This window comes from Mytilus californianus, unplaced genomic scaffold (assembly GCF_021869535.1).
Source record: "Mytilus californianus isolate M0D057914Y unplaced genomic scaffold, xbMytCali1.0.p SCAF_13, whole genome shotgun sequence".
Lineage (NCBI taxonomy): Eukaryota > Metazoa > Mollusca > Bivalvia > Mytilida > Mytilidae > Mytilus > Mytilus californianus.
In genome coordinates this window covers 32,609,449-32,623,589 of record NW_026262615.1, presented here as the reverse complement: position 1 = coordinate 32,623,589, position 14,141 = coordinate 32,609,449, and the positions used below count along the sequence as shown (strand labels likewise).

The 14,141-nt window shown below is 31.6% G+C and overlaps 1 protein-coding gene across 1 annotated transcript; it reads left to right on the top strand.

Annotated features, from left to right (window-relative positions):
- Positions 1-388: 388 nt before the first annotated feature.
- On the top strand, positions 389-13,865 carry LOC127723803 (ANK repeat-containing protein nipk-1-like). The gene is made up of 5 exons (XM_052230538.1): positions 389-445; positions 3,033-3,240; positions 6,141-6,273; positions 9,323-9,444; positions 11,566-13,865. The coding sequence occupies exons 1-5, from the start codon at positions 426-428 to the stop codon at positions 11,800-11,802; spliced, it is 720 nt and encodes a 239-aa protein (XP_052086498.1). The 5' UTR covers positions 389-425; the 3' UTR covers positions 11,803-13,865.
- The last annotated feature ends 276 nt before the right edge of the window (positions 13,866-14,141 follow it).

The window sequence follows — 14,141 nt, the reverse complement described above, 5'->3', positions numbered from 1 at the left end:
ATAAGTGTTTCTCGTTTATCGTTTTTGTTTTATATAGATTAGACTGTTGGTTTTCCTGTTTGTAGTAATTTTGGGGCCCTTTATAGCTTGCTGTTCGGTGTGAGACAAGACTCCGTGTTCAAGGCCGTATTATGACTTATAATGGTTTTCTTTTTACAAATTGTGACTTGGATGGATAGGTGTATCATTGGCACTCATACCACATCTTCTTATATCTATCGTTTATCTTAATAAGTCCTTTTCTCGACTAACTGACAGTATCTTTAATGTATAATGATTATAGGTGAAAGTTTAATTGACATTGAAATCAAAATATGCAAAACTTAAAGCAAAATATATTACTAGGCAGAAAGAAAATATCCGAATGTTTTTATATTCTTCTAGTCAAAGAAACCCCAGAAATCACCCTAGAACAGATAACGTCAATGAATGACCAAGGTGATACGTAAGTATCTCGTATCGTAAGTGATGAATTTGTGCAGGACTTTCTTGTAGCAATTAAAGGTACTTTTTTATTACATTTTTGTTTACAAATATTCATATGGGTGTAAAAATAACTAAATTATAATCGAACAGGATCGTTAAACGATTTCGGAGCTTGCGAAGTCACAAATAGAATTGGTTGGATTCGAGATACTTAGTCTTTTTTTTCATGTAGTGTTTTGAAGACTATTCTTATCTTTTTCGTACTATTTTTAACTTTAAGTCATTGTGTTGTCGTTTTATCGTCGACTTTTAAAAGATGTTTGTTACCTTGATATTACATGCCTCGTTTTCATATATAGTAGTATTGACCCGGTTTCTTTTCCTCTATTTTGAAGGTAGTATTAAATGTATCCAACGTTTCGCCTTTTACTTAGTTAACCAATATTTCCAGTCCATCAGTTCTTCAAGTCGCATCAATTAGTTATCGAGCTCTTATGTTCGTTAACTTAATTACATTCTAGACTGGACGGTTGTTGTATAGCATATAGTATAAAGAGCAGTGTTTTGTCCGACTCGACTTAGTTAAAATGATATGTGTAGGTGTCACTGTGGTCATTTTATGATTTATGTCTTTAAACATTGATAAACTATTGTTGCCTGAATGAAGAACATCAAAACTAACATGGACATTGCAAGTACAGCCAACGCAGAAACATTTTATTAAAGTATTAATAGTATTTACACATGTAAACTGATGAAGTTCTGCAAAGCTGTAGAAAATTCATTCAAAACAACCACACTTATAAGAATGCACATATTCATTTATTCATTTACTTTTATTAAATTTGTATTGTAGTTGATTTGAATGTTGTGTTTTTTTTTGTTGTGTTGCGTTTTGTTTTGTTTTGTTTTGTATTTTTTTGGGGCTGGTGCATTTGTCATTATCTCGTCTTATTTCCGAGTTATTCAATACCTGAAGATGAAGAGGAACAATAAAGTGGGTTTTACATTATCCATACAGCAGGTGCCACCTCAAAGGGGATATTTAAAATTTATAAGGACAATGACATGGCAAAAAAAACAAAAAAAGTAATAAGACGAAAAGACATACAAGTTCACAAAACACTCCATAGAAAACTAACGACTGATTATCACAAACCTAACCAAAACATAGTGGGGATCTTATGTGACCAGGGAGGGTAGGCAGATCCTGCATCACTATAGTGTGTAATATCATTTTGTGAGGGAATTCGATGTTTTCTATACCACTGTTCATTTCAACGCACGAAATGACAATACCACTATACCAATCAGAATCAAATTTATTGCAGTCTTTTATGAAATGATTTAACTTTGTATCCACGTATTATTTGTGAAACATTAAATGTTTTAAAAGAGCGAATTTTCTGTATAAAGTAAATAATTATACCGACTTTTGAAGCCCAAACTTTCTATTGCCTTAAATACGCAAATTAAAGATCTGAAAACTATACCAATACAGAACGACATATTTTTGAAATTATAGCATATCTTTTGGTTGACAAATTTTTATTCGTTATTGCAAAAAATGGTCTTTAAATATCGGTCAATTTCTCCCTACCCAGTTTACCCCTATTACTCATAATGTGGACCGCTCGGTGTCATTGAAAATTACGCAATTTGATTGGATGAAGTTATAATTAATTTACCTTCAAACTGGTTATGGTTTTCATACATGTAAATTGATTAAATCAGAACGTGCATGAACGCGTCAGTAACTTAAACGACCTTCAAACTGGACACTGGACGAGTCCATATTATGTTTTATCAATAAAACTAAAGGTATGAAAGGTAAGAATTGCCACTTCTTATATTTTCACAAAATTTTCCACATACGCGGTAGATAAATTATTTTTAATAGCCTATTGCGGAGAAAAAATAGAAAGTTTACAAATAAGACGTATTATTTCATTTAAAATTTCATTTTTCGAAGAGAAATGCCGAAATACATTTTAAGCACGGCTACGCCAGGTAAAATTATTGTTTATCTTAACAAAAAAAAAAACATTTTTCAGTCTCATTGGAATTTTGTAAAACAATAAATCCCAAACTAACGTAGCCAGTAAATAAAGTCAAAATATGTCCGATCTGCCTATTATGGACGTCAAAAGTCAATACGATCGTTTTATGGTCAATTTCGTCTACCTTACAAAATCTTGTTAGGCACTATAGTGGAACTTATCATGTTTCTCGTGGTTAGTATCAATTCGATTAAGAGGCGGTAATATTACAATCAAGGAAGAGAGAATGGGATTAATCACGCTTAATTGTTTTCTTTTTTCTTGTGCATTAAATTCCTAAATTGTTCACGATTATACCCAAAATAATATGTGAAAGCATGGAATGACGAAATATATGTTTACAGAAAACTCTAGGATTCTAGACATACATTACAATGTAAGTATTCATTGTCAAAATCACATAGTAATAAATATGTCTAAAGTGTTTTAACTTTTTTCTAGGTTTATTATTAAATGCAAACTTCTGTAATACGTATAGAAATGTTATATGCTGTCACTTTAATTACTAAACTACTGTATAATCTTGTATCATTTGTACTGTTGTAGCTGTCTACATGTTGCTGCACTTAAAAATGATTTTAAACAGATACGCCATTTACTGGACAGAATATCTAAGGCATCGTTGATTCAGAACTGCATCGATATTCAGAACAATAAAAGGAGGACGCCATTGTTTATATCCGTACTAAACAATGATTCAGACATTGTAGAAATATTTCTTCAGCATGGTGCAAATCCAAATATCTTCGCAGAGGTAAACCTGATTTACTTTCTCTTTTCTTTATTAAGACTATCAGTTGCTCAAAAATTGATATGAATGTTTCCTGGAAATATATATTATCAATGTTTAAATTCAGATAGGTAATGTTAAATGTACTTGAACACAACAATTAGTTATCATCTTGACATTTAAAGACTCGAACATATGATAGAAATCTTACGGGCATAGTGATAGTTATCTGATATTGATGTTCAAGTGAGATGTGTCTGTTTGTTTTTGCACTTGTCTGTGCATTGCCAAAAAGACAAACCAGGAGAATGATCAGTAAATAAAACTTAACTTATATTATTGTTGGTGTTACGAATTTACGGTTTGAGAATAATATAATGTTTCTACAGTTACATGAGTTATGTATTTTCCAATTTTTCTATGAATTTTTCCATTTGATCTTTTTATCGTTGAAAACGGCATAGAAAATCATCCCTTTATCCTTGGTTACTATAAGACGCTTTACCTGTACAGATGTTGCTAGGGTGCTCTTTTCGAGGTCCGCGTTCCTTGTAATAATTATGGGTAGCTTGTCAGAGAAAGTTGTATAGCCAGTCAATGTCGTTAAAAACTCCAATCATCATCGTGAAAGTTGTTATTTGTACCGAAGACAGCAGACAGTTCACATCGGAAAGTAGGGAACGTAAATAGTTTAAAACGAGTAGCAGAAGTAGTTTTAAACAAAGTGTAGTGTATGAAACCTGCTGACAGAATATAGATAGAAGACAGTTGGTTCGCTGGTACAAATTTCCAAACAGGGCTGGTGCTAAGGTTTTGTGTTACACATATCTTACTATTGTAGTGAGTGTTTGCTGATAAACCATGCCTTAGTGGTACCCTATTGTTCGGACAGCTATAGACATATTTTTTGATAAGGTGTCATACGAAAGTTTACATAGTTAAAAATTTGTTTCATACATTAGTTTTGTAATTGGTTCCATACATTTAGGTTTCAGCCCAGTTCCATACATTTAAGTTTCGGCCCAGTTCCATATTTTTAGGTTTCAACCCAGTACCATACATTTAGGTTTCAGCCTATAGCTCCAAACATTTGGTTTTAATAAGTATCAGACTAAAATGGCTTTAAGCAGTTTTAATTTACCAGGTTTGGGTTAGGTTGAAAGGTGTTGAAATTCATTTTATGTAATAATTGTTTTATATTTGGTAGTAAAGCGTAAACTGTTTGACTTTAGAAAGTTTGCATTTGCTCTTCAAATCACAGGAAACTAGTAGAAACCCGAGGATGAAAATATTAAAACGTCCCCGACCAGTTACACGTTACATGATATACATATACATATGCTTATTCACGGTTCTAAAATATGTCGATACTTGTATTTTGACATTGCACAAGGTCATGTTTTTCTCTGACTGTAAGTAATGTCTTTACTTTAAATTTATTGATTTTGGATGTGGGCTAATTGATACTTTAGTCTTAGATGTTTGATTTTGCATTAGTTGTTATGAGCTTTGAACTAGCTGTCATTAACTGTCAGTACTCTCAGATATGTACGTCCGATATATGTTTTTGTTTCTTGTATTTCTGCTTTGTATCAATCTGATGAGTTGAGCCCTTTTTAAATGATTTTTATAGTTTGTTCATAAGTTGTACTGTTACACCACTGTCTCGTGATAGGAGGAGGGTTGGGCACTCGCTAACATGTTTAACCCTGCCACATTCTGTATGTTTCTGTCTCAAGTCAGTGGCCCGTAATTCAGTGGTAGTCGTGTCTTGCTGTGAACCATATTTGTATTTCGTTTGGATTGTTTTACATTTATCATTTCGGGGCTTCCATAGCTGGCTATGCGGTATGGTTTCTGCTCATTGTTGAAGACTGTACGGTGACCTATAGTTGTGAACTTCTTTCTCATTTGGTATCTTGTAGTAAGTTGTCTCTTTGGCAATTACACCATATCTTTTCATTTTTATATAATTTTGTCAATCTTTTAGAACAATTAAAAAAATGAAAATTCATTATTAGAAATGAAGGTATGCCAGCTCTATAATAACTTATAATCCCATTACAGTTAAATGTTAACGGTTTTTAGTTGTAATTTATTTTTGTTAAGGAATGACTGTTATATTTTTTCTGTCTATGAAGAAATAACATCAAAAATGTTGTCACACTGAATAACCCGCGTAGCATGTTATTTTAAAGTGTGCACCACATTTTTTATGTTATTTCGAATAGACAGAAAAAATATAACAGTTGCTCTTCAAATCACAGGAAACTGTACGTCCGATATAAAATTTGTTTCATACATTAGTTTTGTAATTGGTTCCATACATTTAGGTTTCAGCCCAGTTCCATACATTTAAGTTTCGGCCCAGTTCCATATTTTTAGGTTTCAACCCAGTACAGTTTACGCTTTACTACCAAATATAAAACAATTATTACATAAAATGAATTTCAACACCTTTCAACCTAACCCAAACCTGGTAAATTAAAACTGCTTAAAGCCATTTTAGTCTGATACTTATTAAAACCAAATGTTTGGAGCTATAGGCTGAAACCTAAATGTATGTTACTGGGTTAAAACCTAAAAATATGGAACTGGGCCGAAACTTAAATGTATGGAACTGGGCTGAAACCTAAATGTATGGAACCAATTACAAAACTAATGTATGAAACAAATTTTATATCGGACGTACATATCTGAGAGTACTGACAGTTAAATACTATTTTAAGCTGGAGTAAATCATGAAAAAACGTTGATGACGTCACGGTAACATGACAAAATTACGTCTATGAGCTGATAGACAAAACACTGTCAGCCAATCAGAAGACACTTTACATCCAAAATTAAATTATTAACAAATGGTGTTTCCATGTTTTTGAACAACGAAATCAAAATTTTATATTGTTACATTTTGTTTTATTTAGACTAAAGAAGGACAAAAAGGACAACGTGAAACTGTCATCCACGTAGCTGCTTCTAGGGGTAGCTCGTATTTAAAAACAGTAGAAGCACTGCTTGCAGATGAAACAATTTCCTTAAACAGCTTTAACACTGAAGGTATTGCTCAAAAAAGGTCCTTGGAATCACAAAATTGGGAATGATGGGCCAATATTACAGAAAAATGGACCCCAAAAAAATCGAGAAAAGTAGGCAAAAAAAAATAAAGAATAGAGGATTGTGGTAAAAAAATATAAAGAAAAGAGAAAAAAATAGCTAAAAGAAATTTAAAAAAACACTGCATAACTGAAGGACACACTTTTCTAGACCCTCGTAAATATTGAAGTTCATGCAAGGAATACCACAACACATTGAGTTATATGGAAACTACCATTATATGACAATTGATAATACCATTGATATATATAACTAATAAAATTTATGACCAATGTATTTAATGCTAAGGGTTTACCTCAACTTTGCCCTTGGAAATATATATCCAATGACTTAATATTTAAAACACGATCAGTACTACGTGATATGTTTGAAATAAAATTGAGAATAGAAATGGAGAATGTGTCAAAGAGACAACAACCCGACTAAAGAGCAGAAAAAAGCCGAAAGCCACCATGGGTCTTCAATACAGGGAGAAAATCCCGCACCCGGAGTCGTGTTTCAGCTGGCCCCAAAACAAAAATGTGTACTAGTTCAGTGATAATGGACGTCATACTAAACTCCAAAATATATCAATGAACTAAAATTTAAAATCATACAAGACAAACAAAGGTCAGAGGCTCCTGACTTGGGACAGGCGCAAAGATTCGGCTGGGTTAAACATGTTTTTTTGAGATATCAACTCTCCCCCCATACCTCTAGCCAATGTAGAAAAACAAACACACAGCAATACGCACAGTAAAACCCAGTTTAAAAGAAGTCCGAGTCCGATGTTGGAATAGGTAACAAAAGAAACTAAACAAAATGACAATGATACATAAATTAACAAAGGACTTCAAAAAAAGACCTCAATTAAACAGATTGAAAGATTATGTCTTCATCATATGAATATCAAGCACAATCCCTCCCGTTAGGTGTTTAGTATCATACCATCATAAAATATATGGGAAGAACATAACCCATATCATGCCAACAACTAGGTTTAGAATAAATGTGTTTATTTCCGATGCAAAGACCCTATAAGTGAATCAAAATTAAAACCAAAATATGACATCTATAATGACCTGACAACATTATCGTAATTAAATCCCTTCTTAATAAGTCTGTTTAAAGGTTTTGTTAGCTCTAGGTGAATGTCGACATTTTTGTGCAACATTTTTAAAAACATACTCAGGTAATTATGTATAACATTGTTATACCACATTCACGCCTTCGTGGTCAATGGAAAGTTAGTATTTGTTTCCTTTCGTTATCCCATAGTTCAGTGCTTTCCATGCACAACTCAATGCTATACATTCATGATTTTAATTGTATATTAATTGTTATAGTAAGATTTCAATAATTGCAGTAATGACATGTACAGTCTACAGTGCTATTTCATTCCATCTATTGAAATGACTATCAGAGATAATTAACATCTCATTTTGTAACACTTTAAAGTGAAATTAGTTTTAATAGATTACAACGAGAAATGATAAACCTGTAACGTTACTCAAAGGTGTGAATATGTTCTAAATTGTTCAGACAGTCCTTACCCATATTTTATGAAGATTTTAACCCTCAACTTTGCCTAGAGCTTTAAATGTGTATAAATATTATCATATATTAATATGTGTGGAACCTTTATCGATATACTTGGGGCGAGATAACACATTTCCTTACTTTGAAGAGACAAAACACGTTTTTAGTTTGTGTCCTATTCCAAATTGTGACAATTTGAATGAGTGTGCATTCGCATGACGAGTGATGCATGCATAACAGTTAATGCATTTCCTTAGTGATTATATGTTGTCTCATATTTTTTGATTTGCGAAATGTGAACATTGGTTAACATATGAATTCTGATGAAAAAAAACAAAGGAGATGTATTATAATTGACAATTACTTAGACAAATATCAACCAGATTTCAAATAATGTAATCATTTATAGGCCAAGGTATGGCCTTCAACAAGTCAAACATGTATACCCGTATATTCAGTTTTGAAAAGACCCCATCATTACAAAAATGTTAAACAATCGATACGAGACAAATAAAAACTCTGAGAAAAACATGACCTTGTGCAATGCTAAAATATATGTAAACAGTATCGACAGAATAAAGTATCATATTATTTAATAATGCTTTATTTTTTTCACAAAAAATCAGTGTTAGTTTATCCATTAAAGCAATGATTAAAGAATTTACTACGGTGTTAAATAGGTAACTCCTACGAAAAAGTTTAGGTGAGAAAGGATGGAGAGGTAAAATGTCAAGTTAAAAATCAACTGGACCTTGTACAATATGACAAGCTAAAATGGAGTCATGCATGGTTCATATGGCGAATGCAAGATTGTCTTCGCATAAAATTCCCATTGCATATGTTGTTCATACCGTAAAAAATACTCATAAACAAGGGGTCAATGAAATATTACATGGAATATTGCCAAATGCCTTTTACATTTAATCCGCCTATTACCAAATACTGTTGACCTGTCATGAAGTCTCTCATAGACTATTTGCTTTTATTACCTTCGAAAAACAAATCAAATATGAAATTCTGAATTCTCATTCGTTGTTTTAATATGGTCATTCCACCATGACAATAAGGTTATGCAAACGGACCGATTCCAGTCGGAAATCAAAACCATAAGTCATCTGTTATCAAATATCAATTATTCAGTTCTCTTCCTTCTCAAATACAAAAACTTTATAGAAAGCAATCTTCTTCGTGCCTGAATTATATTAAAGCTTTGAAGCTTCTCCTTGTACTTAATTTGAGGCGAGACAAAGAGGACTAATGTTAGACGAATATATATTTTCTTATTTAATCCTTATATGCTAAGTAACTATACCTATCGTGTATTGTAAATTAATCATACGCATTATGTTTGGTCAGACAAAAATTTGGTCCCAGAAGTCTAAATTTCAACATGTTTTGCATGTGATGTATGCATATTAGTTGATAGGCCTAATCCTTTAAACAAGAACATCAAAATGTGATAATTTACTTCTAGGATGCACAGCCTTACACCTTGCAGTAATGGCACATGGACGTAAAATGTCAAAGGAAGAAAACATTGATAGCGAATGTATAATTGAGAAACTAATCGATGCTGGACTTGACCCAAACCTACAGGTAAATATATACTATTCATTTGCGTAACATGTTTAAACAAGTGTTATAGGTTTGTTTTCCAGTTTTCAGTGACTGTTATTAAAAACAACAATTGCTTCAGAAATTTCTGATTTGTGAATGATGTATTGAATGAACGGGACAACAAAGCATTAACTCACAAGACAAAAATTCAAGCTAATAAAAACACAATGGTTTCGTCCCACACTTGCTCTTCTAACATTGATTACTTCTATGCTATATAGTTTGATTGAATTATTTTTTCATGTGCTGTCTTCGCATAATATTCCCATAGCATATGTTGTTCATACCGTAAACAAATACTCATAAACAAGGGGTCAATGAAATATTACATGGAATATTGCCAAATGCCTTTTACATTTAATCCGCCTATTAACTGTACTTTACATTTTTAATATCAATTTTTAGAAAGATTCATTTTTTACTGTCAAATGAGAGTACGTTAACTAAAATAAGACGATATGATGTGCCGTTTGAAATTATAAAAAATGAACAATCAACACCATAACTTGGCTAGATATACAAAACAGAGTTAAACGCCACGAAAACCTCACGTTTGAACAACACAAATTATTTCACACATCTGAGATAGGTTCAATCCTACAAATAGTCACTGTTCCACTGGTAAATAGGAATATAACTAATGTCAACTAAGACACAAATGTTCCCCATATTCAACTACACATGCGTGACAACATACACAAGTTCGCAATGAAAAAATGGTGTCATCCTTCTTCAAACTACCCCAACCAAAGCTGTTGTCGTTTTTGATATGGAAATCAAAATTTGAAACACACTTGCCTGAATCTGTGATATCCTTATTTGAAGTTAAACTGGTTCGACATTTTACTCATTACACATTTATAACCTATATTATAAACGTTTTTTTTTTTCTTTTTTTGTTCAATTGGTCTATTCTATTTTGATCATTTAAACATGTGTACGGAATTGAAATCACTTCCCCTCCAATATGACGCAGCTTGTCTCAGAATAGATAACCTCATAATAACAAGAGCTCCTCTTTGGCGATTCGGTTTCAACACCTGCTTTTTATAAAGCTAAATTTAATCTAAGTTGATTGATTATTTGTATTGAAAACAGTTAGTACATTGATAAGTTTTGTTGTAAATATTAAATGTTAACATACTGTTACAATTTGAATCAAGGAGGAAAAGCAAGGATTTCCTTCGCTGTAATGGATGCCATAATTGCGTTAGTGTCCTTAAAAACAAGTGTTATTGCTTGATCTGGTATATGGTCCACAACACCTCTTTCAAACTCAATAATATATATTGATTATCAAGAAGCAAAGCCGTGTTTGAGAGTTTTGTGAAACTATCTACTTTATGAGTGATGTGAATAAGATGTAAATACTAAAACATTCCACAGATATGTTTAATTGTGTTCAATCTAAGTCTCTTTCCTCTGACAATAATATAAAAAAAACATTGGCACTCCTCATTCCAAACTAAAAGACATATTGAAACGTTGTTTCATAAAAACGAACGAACAACATGGTACACATATCTTGTATCAGGAAGGATTAAATGATAATTATTTTTTTGCTTTGTTTTTGTTTTCGATTTTTTTTTTTTTTTTTTTTTTTTTGTTGACTTCAAGCTTCCTTTTCTTTAGTTTTCTTTGTAGTGATTTGCAGACTGTTGTTTGTCTTTTCTACGTTTTTCTTTTTTGCCATGGTTTGTCGGTATTTTTTCAACTTATGACTTTTGATTGTCCATTTGCTGTCATTCTCATCCTTTTTAGCTTTTTAACATTTCAAAAAAGTCTTAAAGCATTGGGTGAATTTCTTAAATTTCTTAAACCTTATTGGTGCCACAAAGCCAAGGGTCAACCAGAACAGAAATAGACTTATTCAATTGGTTAGAAAAATCCTAAGTTATTTTGAAACGTCATACCCCCCCCCCAAAAAAACCCGGATGAGTTCAAAGGCATATTTTGTTTTAGTATGGACAATAGATGGTAAGTGTTACTAATGCCAATAATTTACTTTATATCAATTCAGCTACTAAAACAGCTACACTAAAACTTCCACTTTTTCCTTTTACATAAAGCAAATGTCAAAATGATTTTTTTTTATTACAGGAAACCAAAACTGGAAGAACACCTTTAATGTGTGCAATAGAAAAATTAGATATAACCTTAGTTGAGACATTTGTAAAACTAATTGACCACACAAAAATGCGACAGTTGCTAAAATCAGAAACATTTGATGGCAAAAATGTCCATTCAATTATTGAAGAATTGAAAGATTCATTTACAAAGAATGATTACAAAAAACTTACTGATTTACTCAGGATCATAAATGAGGACCCACAATAGTTTCTTCAGGATATGATTCCATATTTTCAATGTCACAATGTAATCTATGGTAAGCAGTATGGAAAAAGACAATCACTGTTTTTTTGTTTGTTTTATTTTTTTTTTCATTTTAATTTTGAAATCAATAATATTCGAGTGAAACTGCATCTGAAAAATTCATCCCTGCCATTTTTTCAAAATTTCCTTGGAGGTATTAAATGTATCTATTTTATATGGGTGTTACAATGGCCTTGAATGAGTATAAAATAAGTCATTAAATATAATTTTGAATGCCTGCATCGAATCATTCAGTTCATATAACAAAAAATTTCAAAAGTGAGATCAGCAATTCTCATGGAAAATCCTTAGTAAATTGTGAACGTTGGCAGGATTTTCAGAAAATATTGAAATTGGACCATCTGTATACCGTCATCTTGGATTGTAAAATTGTAGTTCTCAATAGGTCTTGTTCTTTGCTTAAATCTGCAAATTTTAAGAAAGATTGGCAATTCATTGGTTAGATTGATTCTTTGAATAAAGGGAAATAAGTGATTCATTGCATTAATCAGACTGATTTATCAAATATCAAATGTTTATGTTTGTTCGAACCAAATTGTCATCTTAGCCATTTAAGGGGAGATAACCTAAAGAGTAAAATTCTTACTAAAGAAATGATATAGAAATTTTCCATTTTTACCTGTAGCAAGAAAACAAGGTCGGTGACACCCTTCTTTCTTTTTCGGTCTTAAAGCATATTTTAAAACCTATATTCTCATATTTTATTTCAAAATATATCTCGGTCATAGATTTCTTTTTATTCGCAAATAAGTGTATTTTCATGATCAATCAATGCAAATTTGGGCACTTTTGCACAACTTGTAGCTTGAAAAATAGGACGGTGACCCATACTTTATATCATATTTTAAAAAAAAGCATGGAAAAAATCTACGTTCTGCCAGAGTATGAGAAAAATTCTGTCTGAGGAAATGTATACCTACATATATGATCCACCTCAATTACTGATTTTAACTTTCATATCTTTATGTTTACAGTTGATTAGAGTTTAATAAATGTATATCTTATTTATCAAATGCGTGGGTACATATGTGGAAGAGTTAAAAAAATCAATTCTAATCTTAGTTTTTTTACTGTTTATTTATACCATCAGTTCGCTATTAAACAAATTGTTACCGTACAAATAAGATGAGAATACAACCAAAAAAACGATAATTTTTAGCAAAATAAAAGAAGAATGTGTCCCTTTGTCCGCACTTGTAAGTATGCTAGAGTCAATGTACTAATTCAAAAATATAACATTTGTTTTCTGTGAAACTTACTGATATTAATTTTGTTTCTGTATGGTGAGTGGGCAAAACAGAAAATGTGGCAAATTTTAATTTTTAAAGAACAGTAAAAAAAGACGCCACCCAAACTCGATTTGTTCTGTGTTTGATGGTAATAAGCACTGTTTATAAGTTTCATAACATTTGGCAAACAAAAGTTGGAGAACAGAAACTTATTTTGGAACGTACGTACGTACAGACGGACAGGGGTTCCATGTGTGGAACAACATTTGCTTTTCCTTCCGGAGCACCTGATATCATCCCCGGTTTTCGGTTGGGTTCTATTTGCTCAGTTTTTAGTTTTCTACGTTGTGTTTTGTATACTGTTGTTTGTCTTTTGGTCTTTTTTCTTTTCTTTTACCATGGCGTTGTCAGTTTATTTTCCTTTTATGTGTTTGAATGTCCCTTTGATATCTTTCGCCTCTCTTTTGAAAAGATCATTTTCTAATTTAAATTTGATATCTAGCTTAAAATATTATAGTAGCTTGCAGTTTTTAGCAAATTTGATATCATACACATGTTTGTATTATAGCTTCAATGCCTTATAATCATTTATATTGTGAGCATTGAATGTATTGTACTGAATTTTGTTTTAGCCTGTATCTTTATTTTTGTTATGCTTTATTCAATTTGTACTTTGTAGTATTAGTATTGATAATCTTAGGCATATTAAAGCTATTTTTTTTTTAAATGTAGACTTTTAAATATTGAAGAATGGAGGTATAGGAACATTCAAAGAAAACAAAAAAAAATATGAAAAAATTTAGAGTTGTAGATAAAGACCATTAATATTTTTTTCTTATGTGATTTTAGTTTAACACTTAATCAAGACTTTATTATGCTTCTCTTAGCAATGATAATGTGTAATCATTTCAGAATCTTATTTCAACAAATAAATGAGCAGTTTAAATATTACAACATAACTTTGTTGGGGGTTTACTGGTGAATATAGTGGTCTATTTCCTAGTTGAAATTGGACTTGAAACTTCGTTACTATAACTGCTTGTCTTGGTCTTT